This window comes from Bubalus bubalis, chromosome 1 (assembly GCF_019923935.1).
Source record: "Bubalus bubalis isolate 160015118507 breed Murrah chromosome 1, NDDB_SH_1, whole genome shotgun sequence".
NCBI lineage: Eukaryota > Metazoa > Chordata > Mammalia > Artiodactyla > Bovidae > Bubalus > Bubalus bubalis.
The window spans coordinates 29,074,806-29,095,046 of NC_059157.1; the positions used below are offsets into that span (position 1 = coordinate 29,074,806).

Consider the following 20,241-nt stretch of genomic DNA (forward strand, 5'->3'; position numbering starts at 1 on the left):
AATAATGTATATGTGTGTATATATATATATACATGTATATACATAAAATATATACACACGTACATATATATATATATAGTAGTCCCTAAAGCATGAGAAAGTCATAAAATGCTATAATAGTGAATAGGTATGCTGGGTAACCATCCATGTTCTAGTCGAGTGTCATATTACAACTGATTTTTCTCAGAGTAAATGGCATTTTATTGTGGCTGAACAAAGTGCAATAGGAAACAGCTATAGCTGCAAACAACTTCCGAGGGTTTCCGGTAACATTTGATAGCAGCACAGGAAGGAAATGAAGGGCCAGTCATTTTACAATGGGAGGAATTCATTAAAAAAAAAAAAAGAAAAAGTTTACTTATTTGTGGTCTTTTCCCAAATATTTGCAAATATTAAGGAAGACTCTATAGATTTTACCTGTTCTTCCTGCTTATTTTTTATTTTACCATGAAGTATGTTATCCTTAAAGTCTAATAAAAATCAGATATTGTGCAATGCTTTTTCTGCACATGTTGGAATAGATAAGCTTTTCCCCCCAAAATCTGTTAATCTTGAATCCTTAAGATAAATTCTTTCAAGGAGTATTCTGTTCTTTTCTATGTTGCTGGATATCATTTGCTAAAATTATTTTAAGTACCAGTATTTTAAGATTTTGCATTTAAGTGCCTAAGTGAGATTAGCCTCTTTTACATCAACATGATGTTAACTTTATAAGATGGGTTGGGTTTCTTCCCTTCTCTATCAGTGCTGTATCTGACATTTGTGGGAATGTTGAAGGCAATTCCCAGTAAATTGCATTTGGCTTTTGATCTTATGTTTATCTCATGTCTCAGCACCATCCATTTTTTCAGTGAGAAACAGCTAGTCAAGATAGAATTAAAGCCAGAAGAGAAGTCTGGAGATTTCAGGGTGCAAATTCTTGCTCAGCCCCTGCTTGTGTGACTTTAGGCTGGTCATTTGATTTCATTCTTGGAGGGTTTTCCACGGGACTGTGAAAGTTTGAACTAAATGAGTTCCGAGCGCCCCTCCAGCCTTGACAGCCTATGAATAGAGTTCCATTTTTGGCTCCAAGCCTAATCCCGCTGGCACCAGGACTGCAGAGACAAACAATAGCTGCTCAGATGGCGGCAGCTGCCAAGAGAGCTCCAGACAGGCTGTGGTTACATGCAGCCTCAGAACACCACCTAAATAAAGACAGCGCCGTGCTGCAGAGGATCGCTGGGCCCACGGGCCAAAGCTCCAAGGGGACGGATGCTGAGTGGTAACTGTAGAAAAACTGGAAGTTCGCTCTTGGTCTGTCAGGCAGTCTGTATTTTTAGATGCGAACTCCGGTAGCAATGCCCACCTCATTGCCTGCCTTTGCAGGTCTGCTCTGCCTTTCCACTACGGGTGCTCGTCTCATCTTGCTTATTTTGTGGTCATTCAGTCCTGGCTAAGGTCCTGGAGGGTCAAGGTGAGAACCAAGCATGATACGGAGGATGTGGTTACTGCTTAATACTTATTCTCCAGTTGACTTGTCTAAAAATTAGCAAAATTTCATACGATTTCCATTTCACCTGTTGGAAGAGGAGTCTTAGAAATTTGAATCGGAAAACACTGTCCTTGGTCTGGTTTCTGTCCTCCCCGCTCCTGTGATGTCCTCTGTCTACCAACTCTCCAGACCTCAGGACTTTTAGCTGGGCTCTTTGTGAATTGCAGTTAGCAGTCTTGTTTTGAGAACACTGTCACTTTATTAAAGCTGGTTGGGCACAAAGATCTGTAGACTAGATAGTCCCTTGGGACAGTATTTGTCATGTGCTCCACATGGACTTCTACAGTTAATGGCTCTTGCTTTCCTGTCTCACTGTCCTTTGCTTCCTTTAATACTTTATTTTAAAAATTGGAATGGTGGTGGCGTTCAGTCACTCAGTCGTGTCTGACCCTTTGGGACCCCATGGACTGCACCACACCAGGTTTCCCTGTTCTTCACTATCTCCAGAGCTTTCTCAAACTCATGTCCATTGAGTTGGTGATGCCATCCAACCATCTCATCCTCTGTCACCCCTTCTCCTCTTGTCCTCAATATTTCCCAGCATCAGGGTCTTTTCCAAAAATTAGAGTAAAAAATTAGAGTAACTGATAGTTATTACTAATAATTACCGATGTATTGCCTCCTTTATTTTCCATACATTTGATTAGTTCCTGTAGTTTTGTGATAGCTTAACAACTCAGAGCAGGCACCATGGAAACTAAAAAAAAAAAAATTCAAACAGTATCAGCATCTCAAAATCTTGGAAAGTTTTGCTATTTTCACTGTTTAGAGTTAAGACAGCTGCTTGCAGAATTTGGATCTTGATATAACAGTATGTTTGCTATTGAAATACTGCTTCAAATTTTAACCACAGAAAAAGATTCTGACTATTGTGGATGTTAAAATTGGGTTTTGACATGTATAATTCGAAATTGGAGACTCTCCAAAGGAATAGAGATGAGTTAAATCATTTAAATTAATTTGAAAAGTCAGTTCTCATTCACACCAGCCACACTTTCAGTGCTCGGTGACCACATATGCTGGAGGGGCTGCATGTCACGCGGTGCGCAAGGTGGGACTCGTCCATCATCTCCAGGAGTTCTGGGACCACAGCGCCTTTCCAGAATGTATGTTGCTGTAGTTCATGCGTTTCTGTAAAATAAGCAAACGGATGAAGACTGGCCGCAGGAGTAATCAGAATAGTGGGAAATGTTAATTAGGTGAACAGGCTTTTGTTCTCTTCCTTGATCTTTCTCCTTCCTCTGCTTATTTTCAAGTAGAATAACTGGAAAATGACTCAAAGTAAATTTCCTGCCAAGCAAGGTGAACACATGACCACACAGCGTTTTTTTTGTTTGTTTTTTTCAGAGTCAGGACTTTTTCTTTCATAGTTTTGGTTCTTTAAAAACTCCTTCTGCATATCACAAGTTATTTTCTCTTTCCAGGCAGTTGGACCTTAATCCTATTCAGAAATTCTGTTTTTTCGTTTGCTTTTTCTTCTCCAGCTGCCATCTCATTGCATCCATGGTGCTGATACTTCAAACCCTTCCTTCCAGAACCTAAGCCTTCCATCGTCCCTCCTTGGCTTCTTCCATTCTTAATGTGGCTTCAGGCTCTGATGCTCGGTGTTTACTCAACTCCCATCTCGCCCCTTTGCTCGATGATGTTGAGTAAGCACCTTAATTTCTGAGCCTGTAAAAATATTTATTTATTATGGTACAGGTATCGCCATATGTATACATATGGATTGAGTGAGATAATACATTTAAAGCTCATAGCACAATACTTGGGGATTTATTGAGCCAGAAAACAATTAGAGATGAATTGATTTGATGCATTAGTTAGCTTTTGTTTTGCAGCAAGGGCTTCCCTGGTAGCTCAAATGGTAAAAGGAATCTGCCTGCAATGCAGGAGACCTGGGTTCAATCCCTGGGTTGGGAAGATCTCCTGGAGGAGGGCATGGCAACCCACTCCAGTATTCTTGCCTGGAGAATCCCATGGACAGAGGAGCCTGGCGGGCTACAAGTCCATGGGGTTGCAAAGAGCCAGACCTAACTTATCAAATAAACAACAATAAACTGTATTTGCTGTCTCAGTCCGTTTCTGTTTATAATGGCATTGGTCTACAAATGGGATGTTTTGTAGGGCAAGGAAATTGTTGTCTTTTCATGTCTATTTTTAACTTACCAGAGTTGAGGAGAAAAGGAAGATAAAGATACAAGATTACAAGAGGCAGCACTTGCATATGCTTTTTTTCTGCCTTCTCCCACTCTATTTTATTCTCTAAGGTGCTTTTTTGGACCTGTTAAATGACGAATGATTAACTGTTGCTGGTTTTTTTTCCCTTAAACTTCACGTAAGTGACAGTTGAGAATTTTCAGAGAGTTGAAATACCAAAGTGCAGGAAATTATACAGTGTGATGTGATGGGGAAGGGAGGATTAGACCCCAAACCTCTCATCTGGGCTTCAGGAAAACTAAATTCTAATCCTGGCTTTGATGCTGATTTACTGGTGAATTGGAAGAATTTAATTTGTCTCCGGCTCAGGTAGCTGAGTTTGATCATCTTAAAGGCTTCGCTCTATTTCTGAAATAGTGCACTATTTCATGAAGTATAGCTACTTCTGGGATTTAGTGGTAAACGTAACAGATGAGCACCCGTGTTTAAAGAGAAAGAAATGGATACACTTATTAGATATTTCATCCCGACAGGGTTAATAGCATGCATGTAGAAAAGGTATGCCCTGGATTCGTTTTTGAAAATAGATGTTTGTCAGGCAGGCAAGGCGGAGGATTAGCAGGCTTGAGATGTGAAAAAATTACAGAGGTGAAAATGGAAGTGAACTGCGTCATGAATTCCAAAGCTAAATGGCTCCTTGGATAGCATTTCCGTCATGTTCTGCTCCCGGTGTGGTGGGCTGCCGTGAGGTCAAGCGCCCCTCCAGAGCGCATCCACGGTCTTCCTCGATGTTCCTGCTTCATTAGAGCATTTCGTTTTCTCTCCAGAGTTCATTCTGTGTGGAAATTCCACAGGAAGCACTCATTTTCTCCGAGGGGCGGCCGCACCTCACACCACCGCATGGTCAGGCTTGCCCTGCCCCTCCCTGATGTGGTGTTAGGGACCAGGGAACTGTGGCCCTCGGGATAGGCGTCCTTTTGGTACAGGTGTGCGAACGTAGGAAGGAAGCGCTGAAACATCTTACGTGTGGTTGGCTCTCAGCTCCTGTACTGGTTAGTCCACGTCTGGATCTTCGTCTTCCTTCCTTTGTGGTTATAATCACTCATCGTGCACACTCTGCTAGCCTGCCGGACCGTCCCCTCCTCATTAGAGAAATCCCTTTCCTGGTCTTCTTCCTGCCTCCCTGGCTCTCGCTTGATCTTCTTTTCCAAGCTTCCCTGAAGTTCCTTGGCAGAGGGACTTCCTCCTTTGCTTCTGAGGCTTCTTCATGGCGTTCTGGACACTTCAATAAGGTTGGCCAACCCTCCTCTTTATTTGTTTGGTAGGAGAAGGAAATGGCAACCCACTCCTGTATCCTTGCCTGGAGAATCCCATGGACAGAGGAGCCTCTGGCAGGCTATGGTCCATAGGGTCGCAGAGAGTCGGACACGACTGAAGAAACGGAGCACACGCGCACGCCCTGTTCACCATTCTTCACTCTCCTTTCTGTACTTGGGGAGTACTTAAGTCTGTCTCTGCTTCTGGCATCTTCTCTGCACTTCACATCTGTGCCTCTAATTGTCTTCTGCTGGACACCACCATCACCCAGACCACCGGCCTCAAGGCCTGACGCCTCTTACCTGTAAACACATGTTAAATGGTCCTCTCTTACATAAGTTATAAATTTATATTATTTCCAAGTTTAGTGTAGGTTACGTGCCTCTTACTCCAATACATATGTTAAAAATCTACTGTTACGGTTTTAAGAAATTCATATGTTCACACATTTAAGTGTGTTTTTAAGGAGTAGAGATACAGCAATATAAGCAAGGTACACGGGAAAGGCAGAGTCCTGTGGGCTTTGAAGGATACAAAAAAGACTTAAATGAGTGACTGGAATGCCCATGTGGTGATGTTATGACAGAGCAAATGAGAGAGCCTGGAAAACCCAGGAGCAGAACCCCAGGCTAGGCTTGTCACAGGAGACCTCAGAAGTGAGGTTTAAACTGAGAGGCTGAGGAATGGGTAGGAGCAGCTGGGATGATTAAAAAAAGGAACAATAGAATTCATTGCATTTAAATGGAATTAACATTGCATTTGAATTAACGGAGAATTAATTTTAAGTATATAGAGCATTCAGTTAATTCCAAACCTAGGTGATAGGTTTGCTTTTTGTCTTTCTGTGCTTAGTCGCTCAGTCATGTCCAACTGTTTGCGACCCCGTGGACTGTAGTCCACCAGATTCCTCTGTCCATGGGGATTCTCCAGGCAAGAATACTGGAGTGGGTTGCCATGCCCTCCTCCAGGGGACCTCCCCAACCCAGGGATCGAACCTAGGTCTCCTTCATTGCAGGCAGATTCCTTACCATCTGAGCCACCAGAGAAGCCCAAGAATACTGAAGTGGGTAGCCTAACCCTTCTCCAGGGGAACTTCCTGACCCAGGAATCTAACCAGGGTCTCCTGCATTGCAGGCAGATTCTTTACCAGCTGAGCTGCCCAGGGAACTCTTTTGTCTTTATACTGAACTGGTAATATGGACATAAGGTCATCCTCATTAGCAGTCTGGTGTGCTGTAAGGAAACTGTAAAGTGAGGAATCGTATTTGCTAAGATACTTACTTATTGGTCATAGAAAGTTATTTGCTAAGATTTCCTGTAATGAATCATTATGTTCTATAGAGCAGAACCCTGTTTTGCTGTGAACATGACAAGCTGTGGCCTCTTGCGATGTTAGCATTAAGAACAAGTTTCTGATGGGTACATGAGGACAATTAGATGGGACTAATCACAGCGATTTTCTGTCATTTTTGAATTCCTTAAAACCACATTCAGAAAGTGTGGTAAACTTTTGATAAGGAAAGAAAAAGGGGATTAACTTTAAAAGTTTTTCGACTAATGAAAATCAAGCCTGTGCGACAGTAAGCCACATTTTCACACCATTAAGCATTGTGAACCATTTGCCTTGAACCTCTTTTAATCTAGAAATACGATTTTGGAAAAACCCCAGATTCTAACGTACAATATAGTCTTTTGTTGTCCTTATTAAAAAGAGAGCGTTGCTTCACTGAATTGTGGGCAAGATAATGCTGATGTAGATTCTTAGTGACTATTTAAGGGAAAAAAAGACTTTGAATTAAATGAAAACACAAACTTTTCATTTACAAGTTTAGAGAAATGCTTTAAATAGCCTTCAATTGGTAGTTTTGTCAAATTAGCTAGGATAATAGGAGAAAATCAATTAGAATGATAAAATCTGTTCTTAAATATGAATTATTTGAGAAATTTCTCTGTGGAAAGCCACAGAAAGCTGGGCAAAAGGAGGCTTAGTCACAGCAGTGATTTGCCACCTAAAGGCCTTACCTTTACCTGATCCTCACATCTGGTGTCAGAACCAGTTTATACCTGTCCATCATCAACACAATTTGCAGAGGATATTTTAGTGATTGGAGGGATTTTGTTTTTAATTTGTGTGAAATATAAGAATATATTTCATTAATTTTAATGAATTAAAATATATTAAGATATATTATATATATATAATATATAATATATAATATAAGATGTAAGATATAGATATAGATATTCTTATTTGATAGGAAAATCAAAGAAATAATGGACATGGGGTTTCTTTGAGGATAATGATCCTTTTCTTCTTTTTTGGGGAAATTAAATGATTGTTATTTGACTAGCATTTACTGGAAAATCCCATTACTTTTTATGACAGTTCCTCATATTTTAGGGTGGATGGCCCAAAGATAATAAATCATAGTCAACATTATATTTTCCAGTAGTCCTTTTTGATATAGAAGCTTTTTCTGTCAATTCTTAATCATCTCTGCAGCAGTCACAGGAGATACGGATGAGGTTGAAATCCTGGATAATTTCATCTTTCTATAAAAATTTTTTCTGAGAAAATGTAATGTGGAAACTACTAAACAAAATTTTTAAATGGAACTGATTTTTTCCACTTAATCCTTGTCATTTATCTCATATGTTTAAGAACTATTAAGAAGAGAAAGTATGCTGTGTGCTGTGCTTAGTCACTCAGTCGTGTCTGACTCCTTGTAACCTCATGGACTGTAGCTTGCCAGGCCTCTGTCCATGAGGATTCTCCAGGCAAGGATACTGGAGTGGTTGCCATGCCCTCCTCCAGGGGATCTTCCCAACCCAGGAATCGAACCCAGGTCTCCTGCATGGCAGGCGGATTCATGACCGTCTGAGCCACCGGAGAAGCCCTGAGAAAGTATAAAGTATGTTAATAAATAATGTATATGTTTGTCAATAAAATAATTAGCTATATATGAATGAATAATGTATTCCTCTTGAGAATAGATTAAGCGTTTACTCAAACTTCTACTCTCAGTGTGTGGTTTCAGTTACGGTGTTTTGTAATGGACTTAACTTTGTGAGGATTCATGAGCTGTTATCATTTCATAGGTCTCATCACAACCACAGCAAGGAAACTAGACCGAGAGCAGCAAGATGAACACATATTAGAAGTAAGCATTTCTTTATTTTTAATAATTTGAAGGATATTGTAATAACGTGAAGACTATTGTAACCATAAAATATTATGAGAAAGAGCGGTCTCACATTAGTCATTCATAGCTGCTGCTATATTGTTATATTAGCTTCTGGTTATTAAGAAAAAGGAAAATAAAGACAACACTGTGAGTATAGTTCAGGTCTTCTTTATACACCATTTTATTCCCAGAAAATAAACAGATGCCAAACATCCAGAGCCGCAGGTTGCAAACGCTGGCAGCCTTCCTTGTGTGGCCCTGTCACCCTGGTCAGAACCGCACTGCACACCTGGTATCCGTGGGCCCCACTCTGGAGGCTGTTTTCTCAGTGAATGTCAAAGGCCGATGGGAGCAGGTATAAGATACTTAGGGCTTCAAAGATGCTAGTAAGATATTGATGGGAAATAAGATTAGTTTGCTTATAATATCATGTATGTTTTTCTGGAGTCCTTTTGTGGTCATTTATTTGAAGGCTAGACTTGGCATGGATTTGACTGTCTTAAAAAAGAATTTGTGGGTTTTTTTTGTTTTTTTAAGTCACGTGTGAAAAGCTTTGTGACTGGCGGCAGGTTGGGACCCCAAATTAAGAACAATTTGATGAATGCTACAAAGCATAGTACATGGTGTATTTCTCTTTAATTTTTCCTTTTCCCTATGGATCATATGAAAACTGATCAAAAGGAAATATTTTGAGAAGTTAAAATTAAAATAATAAATACAATTTGGTTTTATTTTGAGAGTTTGGGAAGGAAAATCATGTACTTTAATTAAAGCAGTTAACTTTACTTAAATAGTCTTGACAAGTACCCTCAGGATACATTCATTCACACTTTTATAAACAACAGAATTTACACCTGCCAAGCTTTAAAAGGAACATAGTTCCACAGGAAACTTCAGTCCACTTTAATGGTTTTAGTATTACATTGATTAATTTGGGAGGATGTGGGTGAGGGGAGAATAACTGAGGTCGTTCCTTTTAATGTACATATTGAAGGGGAAATGAACATGTAATTTGAGGGTGAAATTGTTTCTTATGCATACAGAACCATTCATCAGTGTAATCCTCAAGAATCTTAGATTTTCATACCTAAACTCAATACACGAATACCGAATGAAAGTTATTTTGCATTTCTTTTACTGAAAACCTTCTTTAATAAGTTGGCCTTCAATTTAAGTGTTTGTGTCCTCTCTACCAAAACTTCTGTACAATAAAAGAGAGCCAAGCAAAAGGATCGCTAGTATTAAAAGGCTTGTTCCTTATACTTAATGTGCATTTTAACTGGCTGATTTAACTTACTTTATTGATGAGGTTTAAAAGTGATCGTTTTTAAATGCAGCATGTTAAGATTCTATTTTTAAACATATATAAGAGGACTCTCTACGTACTTAACAAAATCTTCATGTACCTCTTCCTTCACTTAAAAATACTAAGTTTGTGAGAGCTTAACATTTGGTGGCTGTCACATTACCGTTAGGGTGTGTGAGGAAGAGGGATGACGGGGTAAGGAGAGAGCCGGAGCTCAGAGCTGGTTCTTCCCTATCCCCTGCCCACCGCCCCCCGCCCCCCGCCCCGAATTGCTGTGTGAAAGTGAAGAGGTGGTCCTGCCCCCTCACAGGGCAGTGGTCAGAGAACCTGTGTGTGTCATAGTGCCGTGTGAACTGCAGAGGCTTATACCAAAGCTGATTATCATTAGGAAGAAGACACTCACTTTTTATACAGTTTATCTTAAAAACATTTCTTGATACTACCTTTTTTTTTTTAAAAAAAACAACAACAGGTTACTGTGACAGACAACGGTAGCCCCCCCAAGTCAACCGTCACAAGAGCCATCGTGAAGATCCTTGACGAAAACGACAACAAGCCTCAGTTCCTGCAAAAGTTCTACAAGATCAGACTCCCAGAGCGCGAAAAGCCAGAACGGGAAAGAAACGCCAAACGAGAGCCTTTGTATCGTGTGATCGCCACAGACAAAGACGAAGGTCCCAACGCAGAAATCTCCTACAGCATCGAAGAGGGGAATGAGCACGGCAAATTTTTTATTGAGCCAAAAACGGGAGTGGTTTTGTCCAAGAAGTTTTCTGGAGCTGGAGAATATGATATTCTTTCAGTGAGTGAAGATCTAGTCTTTGAATTTCTTCCGTGCTTTGACTATTAATCTAGCCTTAAGTCTCTTCTCTCACAACTTTCTCTCTCTTCATTTACTGACCTCCCTGTGGTAACCTAACAGTGGGAAGTGTGGGTTTGTTTTTCCCTTCATTATTCCAGTTATTTCTGTTCAGCGAGGCATGAAAAGGTTGCTCTTTTTATCAGGCATTAAACACATGGAATAGACAGCACGGGATATTAAGTGTTTGAAATTGGTTCAGTGTTGCTGCTGCTGCTAAGTCACTTCAGTCGTGTCCGACTCTGTGCGACCCCATAGACGGCAGCCCACCAGGCTCCCCCGTCCCTGGGATTCTCCAGGCAAGAACACTGGAGTGGGTGGCCATTTCCTTCCCCAATGCATGAAAGTAAAAAGTAAAAGTGAAGTCGCTCAGTTGTATCTGATCCTCAGTGACCCCATGGACTACAGCCCAAACCAATGCATGCTTCAGTTATGGGATGCAGCTTTTCATATGCGGTTTTTTTTCCCCTCTCTGCCCACATTTTGTAGATTAAGGCTGTTGATAATGGTCGCCCCCAAAAGTCGTCAACCACTCGACTCCACATTGAATGGATTTCCAAACCGAAACCATCCCTGGAGCCAATTTCATTTGAAGAATCATTTTTTACCTTTACTGTAATGGAAAGTGATCCAGTTGCTCACATGATTGGAGTCATATCTGTTGAGCCTCCAGGCATACCTCTCTGGTTTGACATCATCGGTAAGTGTTCATGATAGTTCTCATTGTCCTGTCTAGGTCACACTGAGGGGAGCCCATTTCTGGTTTTCTGCTTTTTGTGCACATCTCAGAATTTAAAATTGATAGTAAGACCTGTAAGTGGAGAATTTGTTTTAAATTGCATCATTTTGCCTGCAACATTTTTTTACGGTAATATCCAACATAAAAATAAAAGCACTGTGTATGTACCTTATTAATATAAAAATAAGGTTTTTAAAAGTACATCAAAAGGACACAGAGAAATATAAATGTTTGGTTCAAAGCCACAGCTTCTTAATTTTTCCTTCTTGGTATATGACATATGGCACGTAACTATTTTTAATGAATGTGCTTTGAATGTTTAAAATAACTGCCTGTGTGATTGTCACATGTCAGTATTTTATAGGGAATATGCTTAAAATTTTTAATTTATAAGTGGTAGTGTCAACTATGACTTAAGTTTGATTTACCTCATTTTCAGTAGGAAGCTGGCTTCACTGGATTGTTGTTGTTTAGTCACTGAGTCGTGTCCAGCTCTTTGCAGTCCCATGGACTGTAGCCCATCAGGCTCCTCTGTCCAGAGATTTCCCAGGCAAGAATACTGGAGTGGGTAGCCGTTCCCTTCTCTAGGGGATCTTCCCAACCCAGGGATCAAACCCATGTCTCCCGCATTGCAGGTGGATTCTTTACCACTGTACCACCTGGGGGATCACTAGATTAAATCAGGCTAAAAAAATTATATGCCTCAGCCAATTCTTTTTTTTTTTTCTGTCATTTAATTTAGCTAGACATAGAATGTCGTACAACATCCTGAAAACGTTACATTAGACTTTGATATCTTAGTATTTTAATTCTTATTCTACACAGTATTTTAATTACAAAGATAATTAAAATCAGAGGTATATTCAGGTCGTTTCTAGCTGGAACCCAGTATCCCTTTTCCCTCTTCATCCTCGAGCCCTCCTGCCCCAGCTGCTGTCTCAGCAGGTTGAAGCTTCTGGGACACGGGATTCAGGCTGTACCCCTTAAACTTTCCCTCTAGATAGCTGGGCTATTTTCCCAACTTTGGTCTTTGAATGAAATTGTTGATCTTATCGACACCTGTGAAACCATTACAGTTTAGTTTTAAATGAACCAAAAGGACTCTTCATAGTCAGCTGCAGTGAGAGCAGTTTGCTTGCTTTGCCTTAATTCCTGTCGCATTTCCAGATGAGCAGGCTGCCCCCAAGCAGCACCTCACACCCCCTCAGCGCCACCCCCGACCCATCCCGCCCCCCGCCCGGCCCCACCATGTAAGCGGACTGCCTCAGAACCGCTGTGACTGATTGCTCTCCTTGTTCTGTGCTTGCCTTCCATGCTTGCTTCTTTTTGGCTGTGCCAGGAGACACACTTGCTAGAGAAGTGTTTTACATCTTTCCGATGACTTGTGACCTGAACTGTACAGCAGAAGGTATCTGCTGAGATCACATAATTTGCCTCAGATTATGAGATCTAAAGAAAAGCAGCCATTTTTCAAACTTTATTCTTTCCAGTGACCATCTTTCATTGCTTTTTCTTTTCATAGTGGGTCCATGCTCATCCATCCCAGTTGCAAACCTACTGACTTTCCATACATCCGTAGATCCTTGGGTTTTTAGATTTAACTCAACACTCTGTTTTGTGCATGTGCTGTTCTGCTTTTTGGTTAGATTTAGTCATAGAACTTCATCACGATGTTTAGACTTTATTTTCATGCCATCTCATTTCATTGGTATAAGTATCTCAAGTTCAATAGCTTTGAAAAGAGAGTTTTATCTTGAATATGATGGGGAATGCATTTGGGTAACGTTAATATTATAGAAAACTTGGCTTCATTAAGCTTTGTGTTCCACAGCAATGGGAAAAAATTTCCAATAGTGTAGAGTCAGGACTAACTGACATTAACTTCTATTTTTTTCAAAGTTAACATTTGTTTTTAATAGTTATTTTATTAGATCTGTATGCTCTAATTGTCACAATTTTGTTAAGTAAAAAAAATTTTTAAGTAAAATTTTAAGTGGCCACCTTTGGTTACTAAATGATGCGATATGTAGCTCCTGAGATGTAAAGTATTCAAAACCCTTGAAGAAACAAACTGAAAGTAATTCAGCAATTGGTTGGTAGAATTAGACATTTTTTGTTGTTGTTGTTGTTTTCAGTTCTTGCTTCTTCTCACTTAGTAGCTTCCTCAGCAGTCGTGGATCAGCCTTTTTTCTTCTTTTTTTTTCAGTGAGCAAATGTTGTCTTTCCAGTTGGTCCTTGTTTTCTGGTCTTTCAAAATAAAAGCTCCCTGGAATCAGTCTGGTCACTATATCAGAATTTTTTTCTTTCTTCTTTTTTTTTTAAACTGCCATTAAAAATTAGAAAGCCAAAAATAATTGGTAGATTTTCATCCTGTGACCTGTTTCTACTTTTGTTTGTCCTAACTTAAACCAGGTGGCAACTACGACAGTCATTTGGACGTGGACAGGGGCACTGGGACCATCATTATTGCCAAGCCTCTGGACGCAGAACAGAAATCAAGCTATAACCTCACAGTTGAGGCTACAGATGGAACCTCCACTATACTGACTCAGGTAGGTGAATGGCTGATGGCACAGAACTCTGGTCTAGGGGTCCACAGGCAATGGGGACAGTCAGTTCTGCCCTCTGAGGTTCCCATATCGGAAGTTACTGTGTTGATACAGTTTATATACATGTACACACTGAGGACTTTTATTTAGGCAATGAAAATTCACCATAAACCCTGATGTAGGTTTTGAATGCAATTAGCCAGTTTTTAAAAATTTGAAAGTAGACTTAAAAAAGCCTCACACATTTTTATGCCATCAAAATCTTTTAATTCTCATTTTGAATTGTATTAGTATAAAGTATATCACTGTTGAGAACGACTTGTCCCAAGTCATTTGCATTAAAACTGGTTGAAGTGATTATCTTTTAAAATACCTTTTTGGATTGTTTTTTTCCCCTTGGCTACCTTTGGTTGTGTAAAATAACTGATTAAACTGTTCTAATAATTCCTCTAACATCTTTATTTGTTCCTGTCTGATGATTAAGACATGGTCAGATCATTGAGTTTCAAATTTAAATGTCAGAGCCCTAAAAATTACATTTAAATTCTCTTCTTTCGTATCAGTTCTCTTCGATTCATGGTGAGGGCTGGTTGTAGAACTTGTTAAATACTTGCTGTGTGCCAAGTATTGTTCCAAAAGCTGAATAACAGGACACAGAGTCCTGTCCTCTTTGAGTTTACATTAGAATGGTAGAAGCTAAAGGCTTGTATATGATTTGCTGTGTCTGAAAGGTAAAAGGAAGAAATTAAATGTTAGAAGATAAAATGCTTATGAATTCCAATTTCCTGTCTTTAGATTATAATATTTCAAATCTTAAGACAGATCATCTGCTAAATCATTCAGTTGTATTGAAGAATAAAAATTACAGTCTGTGATGTCTTTTCAATTAATAAATGAAGAGATAATTTAAAGTCAGTTACGAAATGACCTTATTTCTTTCTCCAAATGCTTGTGATTTTTAGTGTATTTAGAATTGATATATGAATCGTGCTTTGGGGTCATTTTGAGACTGTCATGTAAAATTGCCAACACAGTATTAATTCAATCTTGTCAGTAACTGTTCTCATTGTAGAAGCTAGACTCTAGAGCATGAAAATGAGAGTAAAAGCGTCAAAAGTTGTAATGAATTTAGCAGGATAATTTGGAAAGGTTAAAAAGTATAACTGTATGGAGATCAGTTCAAGTAATTGACTAACTGGAAGTCTAGCAAAGGAAACTTAAAAGCGTAGAAATGACCCTGGGTGCCAAGCGTTTTCATTCCTGAAGATGGTATATCTACAGGTAGTATTTACCACTTAGCACATAACTCCTGGTAATTGTAGTTTTCCTTGCTGTAGTTAGGAGCTTCATATGAAATACAGTGACTAAAATTCCCATAAAGTCCAGTAAATATGTTCTAGTCTTCTTTTCTCAGGGACACAGAAATTCTTCCATTTCAGTGCTTCAGGCATACTTCTGTAACTTAGTCTGAGTCATCCGCGGAGGATCTTGATAATATCGTAGTGAATTGCTGGCAGGGAGAGCTGATCAGAGTATCAGAGAGCCGTTCCAGGGCCCAGGCTGACCTGTCCAGGTGTGGGAGGTAAGGGAACAATCAGTAATGAGGCTTTGATTCCCAGTCTGGGGCTGAGTATAGGAAGATAGGAATCTGAGTGGGAGCAGAGAGGCAAGCACCAGCTGTAGAAGAACACGGAGATCAGAGCCAGGCTGACAAGGCACAGCGGGTAGATGCCTGTTTGCTGGTGAAAACTCGGGATCCAACAGAACAGGTTTTGCTGCATCAAGCTCAGGAGCGGCAGGCATCAGGTCCATGGATCAGAGAGCGTTGCTGTGGTTACGCTGGGCGCATCCTCACAGAGGCGGGCGGTGGAGGTCGTGACCTAGCGGTCGGTGCCCCGTTGGAACAGCTGCCATCCTTGCCTTCCCGTCCTGCCGTCTTCTGTTGAGGATGCTGACAGGTATTAAATCAAGGCACTTTGCTTTATCTGATATCTCAAAGTAACTTGCCAAATCCAATTTACAGGTTTTTTTCTTATTTTGGAAACAGCCTCACTTTCATGTTTTCTTTCGGTGTCTCTGGAGCATCATCATCGCATACCCTGGGGCAGGCCGTTTGGGTTGAACGGGGGCTCTGCCTCTTAACACCTGTATGTGGGCAGGTGCCCTCTGTGGGAAATGGGCACAGTGACTCCCTCCTCATAGAGCTCCTCTGAGGGCGAAGCAAGATAACACTCCAGTGTCCCCTTCTCCAGGCTCTCAGGCCTGTGCCCCGTGAGTGCTCCCCGCGTGTTCCCTCTTGCCCATGAGCACCGGTTTGGGCTCTTGTGACCCCTCTTGGCACTGAGTCACCTTCCTGCCTCCATCCTCTGTCCCAGCGATTCAGCCTGCCCTGCCTGCTGCCAGACTGTCGACCCGACCGGAAGGATGGGAGGTGAATTTTCCCCATCGGGCAGTTTAGAGCACACAGGCCATACAGTTCTGTTTGGAGCAAACAGGCCATGCAGTTCTCAGCCTCTGCTGGGAGACAGGTCTGCTCCTGGACCCCCCTTCTCCCTGCTCCTGTACTGTGTCACCCCTGGTCCAGGCCCTCCTCTGCAATCTCTTAGAGACAGGATGTTCATTCCTCCCTTGCCTTCATGTCTGTGCCCAAGCTTTTCCTTCTACTCCGGTGTATTTCATCCGCCAGTCGAAAAGCCGTGCAAGCAGAGTCTGCCTCCTCCTCAAAAGCTTCCTGAATGGCCCAGACCATCTCTAGACTCCTGAAAACCTCCTTGGTAATATAGGAAACCTATGTGTGCAAGGCACTGCCCAGTGAGGTTGAAAGCTTCAGCAGGCAGGGATGTCCACAATTCCTTTACACCCTCCGTAAACACAAGTGCTGAGTGTGGACGTGCCCAGAAAATATGTCAGTTGAATTGCTTTATCAATAAGAATTGTTCTTACTCCAGCTGTCCCTGTTTAGGTGGGATCAGGTGATCTTGAAGAAGGATTAAACTATTTCTGCCCAGCACTTGGTGAGAAAAATACATTTTAATGTATTTGTTGTTCAGTTGTTCAGTCGCTCAGTCATGTCCAACTCTTTGCAACCCTATGGACTGCAGTACGCCAGGCTTCCCTGTCCTTCACTGTCTCCTGGAGTTTGCTCAAGCTCATGTCCATTGAGTTGGTGATGCCATCCAACCATCTCATCCTCTTTTGTCCCCTTCTCCTCCTGCCCTCAGTCTTCCCCAGCATCAGGGTCTTTTAATGTATACTGGAAGTGAATATATAATGATTTAATTTATAGAAATTATCTTTATAGCTATGACTTTTGGATCATCATTGACCTTCAGGTATCTATAGTTTTAAATGTTTACATACATAACTTTTACATAAAACTTTTCTGGGGTTTGGTGGATGCACTTAGTATTCACATAGTTTAATGTTCAAGATTCACCACTGAGGTTTTGGTATTCTTAGAACAGAATGGTAGTATCATCTTCATGAAAAGGGCTCTGATCCACATACTTGCTAACCTCTGTTAACCCCAAAGTGGTTAAACACCCTCATGTGGTCCAGGGACTTTGGCCTCTTGTGCCATTCAAACTACTGAGCTTTATTCCATATGAGCTAGTGAAGCTCTGGTTTCTTGTTTATAACTGAACTGCCTTTTGTAATCATAGTGATTTCTACTATCCCTTATCCACATGTGTCTTTTCAATCTAAAAGTTAATCTTCTTACTGTCAGGGTAAATTTTTTTTTTTTAGTTTAGATTGGGACTCACTTTATACACATCTGTTCTTTTTTCCTTTAAGATTTTCATCTTATCCTGGCATACTTAAGAGAACTATCTCCAGTGTACTTAACATTGCTTTTAAGTGAGAAATGTCTGTACTATCTATGTGTAGTTTGTGATCAAAAAATATAAGGCTTTTAAAGCACATTCTTAATTTTCCTTCTTATTCACAATATCTTATGGGTAGAGATTTGGAGTTTGCAAGATTAGAGCAAGAACTTCAGATATTGTGACCTTTAAGTAGCATCCTCACCTCAGTAGCTTAATAGTTACAGGTGCAAATCTGATACCGGAAATCAATCTATGAAACTTGGTAAAGTAAATTTTTTATCTTTCCATGAGTAATCTAGAAATATCTCTTCTCTGGAGACCTAAGAGAAAGTAAGTATGCATTTCAGAAAGAAATGTGTGTTACATTTTTCTCTCAAAAATTAGTCTCAATAATTTAGAAAGGTCTTTATTATCTTACTCATATTAATACAGGTAGTATGTCAATGAAAAATTTAAAACGTTTTTTTATTCCAGATTTTGGTTGCCTTTATTTCTCATGTTTGAATTCTGTTTTGCTCAAAATTAGTTTTTTTTTCAGTGTGCATCTGATTTTTCCTGATTTTTTTTTAACACGAAAACATTGTAATTAGGAATATTGTTATGTGAGTCATTTTGTCGTTGCAGGTATTCATCAAAGTAATAGACACAAATGACCATCGTCCTCAATTTTCTACATCAAAATATGAAGTTGTTATTCCTGAAGACACAGTGCCAGAAACAGAAATCTTGCAAATCAGTGCTGTGGATAAAGATGAAAAAAACAAACTCATCTACACTCTGCAGAGCAGTATCGATCCATTGAGTCTCAAGAAATTTCGTCTTGATCCTGCAACCGGCTCTCTCTATACGTCAGAAAAGCTTGATCATGAAGCCATTCACCAGCATATTCTCACAGTCATGGTAGGGCTTTCTGTTCATTGTTCTGCTACCATATGGTTCCTGAAGGGCTCCATGTGATTGAGAGTGATTTTTAACTGTAACAGGATTGATAATATGCTGATTCTTTTAGGTACGAGATCAAGATGTCCCTGTAAAGCGCAACTTTGCAAGGATTGTTGTTAATGTCAGCGACACCAATGACCACGCCCCCTGGTTCACAAGCTCCTCCTACGAAGGGCGGGTTTACGAGTCTGCAGCTGTGGGCTCAGTTGTGTTGCAGGTTACAGCTCTGGACAAGGACAAAGGGAAAAATGCTGAAGTACTCTACTCCATCGAATCAGGTATTTTTGGAGCACTGCATAGGTTTATAACTTTGCACTTGTTAGAAAGATATTTTTTCTAAAATTACTTCTAGATGTTGAAAGATTTCTGTGTATCACTATGAAAACTGCTTAAACCGATAGGAGAAAGAGGAAAAAAGTTGAACTTTTAATTCATTAGAAAGCAAAGATAGAGAGTCCTAACTACGTTTGGGTGATGTTCTCAAAGATTTCATAATGTTAGCATAATTCAAGGCTCTGAGAAGTCCTGCAGTGAAGAAAACTTTATTTGACCAATTTAGGATTTCCAAAATGATTTTAACCACACAGTCACGGTCCTCCACAGATACTCTTAGAATAAGGCTGGCCCAGTGATTTAACATTTTTCATTTAGTCAGAGAGTGTTTTCTCTGGGGCAGAGCAGGAAGCCCCATGATGGGAGTGCTGACTCATGCAGTTCTCACTGGGTCACGTCTGATGAAGGGTACCATGCTGCTCCTACCCCTTCCAGGTTTCGCTTTTCTGCCGCTGTCACCCCCATGCATCTTTCACAGCTGCATTTCACTCATGGAAGAGGGTGGTTGCAGTAGGTCCCTGGGTTGGGACAAGGACTTGAAGAAATGTTGACAAGGCTGGGGCCCTGCTGGAGTCGGGCAGGAGACAGCAAGGGTGGGAAGTCCAGCTGGAACTGTGGGCCTGGACAGCTCCGGGTGTGAATGGCAGCCCACTCCAGTATTGGTGCCTGGAGAATCCCATGGACAGAGGAGCCTGGGATCGCAAAGAGTCGGACACGACTGACTCAACTTAGCACCCGGCAGGGCGCCAGAGGCTTGCTGCCGATTCCTGGAGCAGCCGTGGTGGCAGCAGAGTGGCGTGCTGTTCTTTGCTGTTGCAGCTGCTCTTCAGTCATCTGTGTCTTCATCTGGACTGTCATTTTATGTGCCAGGTGCCCTGCTAGGAGCATTCACGCTTGCGCTTGGCAGGTAGGGGCTACCATCAGTCCATAGACGTATGTTCTTGCAAAAGAGTTCTGCCCCTGATGAAGCCGGGATCTGCTCTAGAGCATGCGACTTATCCAGTCAGAAGTTACCTTGCTCCAGGACTTGGCTGACTCATGCCAAATACTATTAGTATTAATATTAGCGCTTAAATATGGAGAAAGCAGCTTCCAATTTCCCATCTCTCTCTGCCATTGTTAGTACAAGGCTCATATTCTCTTCCATTCTTTCCCTATGGTGATTTTAGGATATTGAGATCATCCCGTTAACCTGATTTTTTTTTTAATAAGTCCATACCTCTGCATATTTAGGAATTATATATCTTTCTAGGCATTAGAATTGATAGGGGTATAACTAACTCTAGATCACATAATCCAAAACTGAGCAAATGGAGAGCACTTTTTAAAAAACAGTGCTTGATCACTGTATTTTATGTGGTTAAACGATTTTTATTTCTTAATATATTTGAAGTTTCATGTTTTTCCTGAAAATGACCAAATTTAGGCCATTTCTTTCAAATAAAACCTCATATACTGCCTGAGGTTGCAGTGTTGAAATGTATTGTAGTGTAGTT

General features: G+C 40.7%; 1 protein-coding gene across 6 annotated transcripts in view; it reads left to right on the forward strand.

Moving 5' to 3' along the window:
- The window catches only part of FAT1 (FAT atypical cadherin 1), a 123,479-nt gene that overhangs the window by 69,167 nt on the left and 34,071 nt on the right, over window positions 1-20,241 (forward strand). For all 6 annotated transcript variants that reach the window (XM_006076178.4, XM_006076179.4, XM_044938271.2 and 3 more), the window contains exons 4-9: window positions 8,105-8,166; window positions 9,969-10,298; window positions 10,845-11,055; window positions 13,507-13,646; window positions 18,095-18,370; window positions 18,480-18,690. In XM_006076178.4, coding sequence (XP_006076240.4) covers window positions 8,105-8,166; window positions 9,969-10,298; window positions 10,845-11,055; window positions 13,507-13,646; window positions 18,095-18,370; window positions 18,480-18,690 — 1,230 coding nt within the window. The remainder of the gene's footprint in view (window positions 1-8,104; window positions 8,167-9,968; window positions 10,299-10,844; window positions 11,056-13,506; window positions 13,647-18,094; window positions 18,371-18,479; window positions 18,691-20,241) is intronic.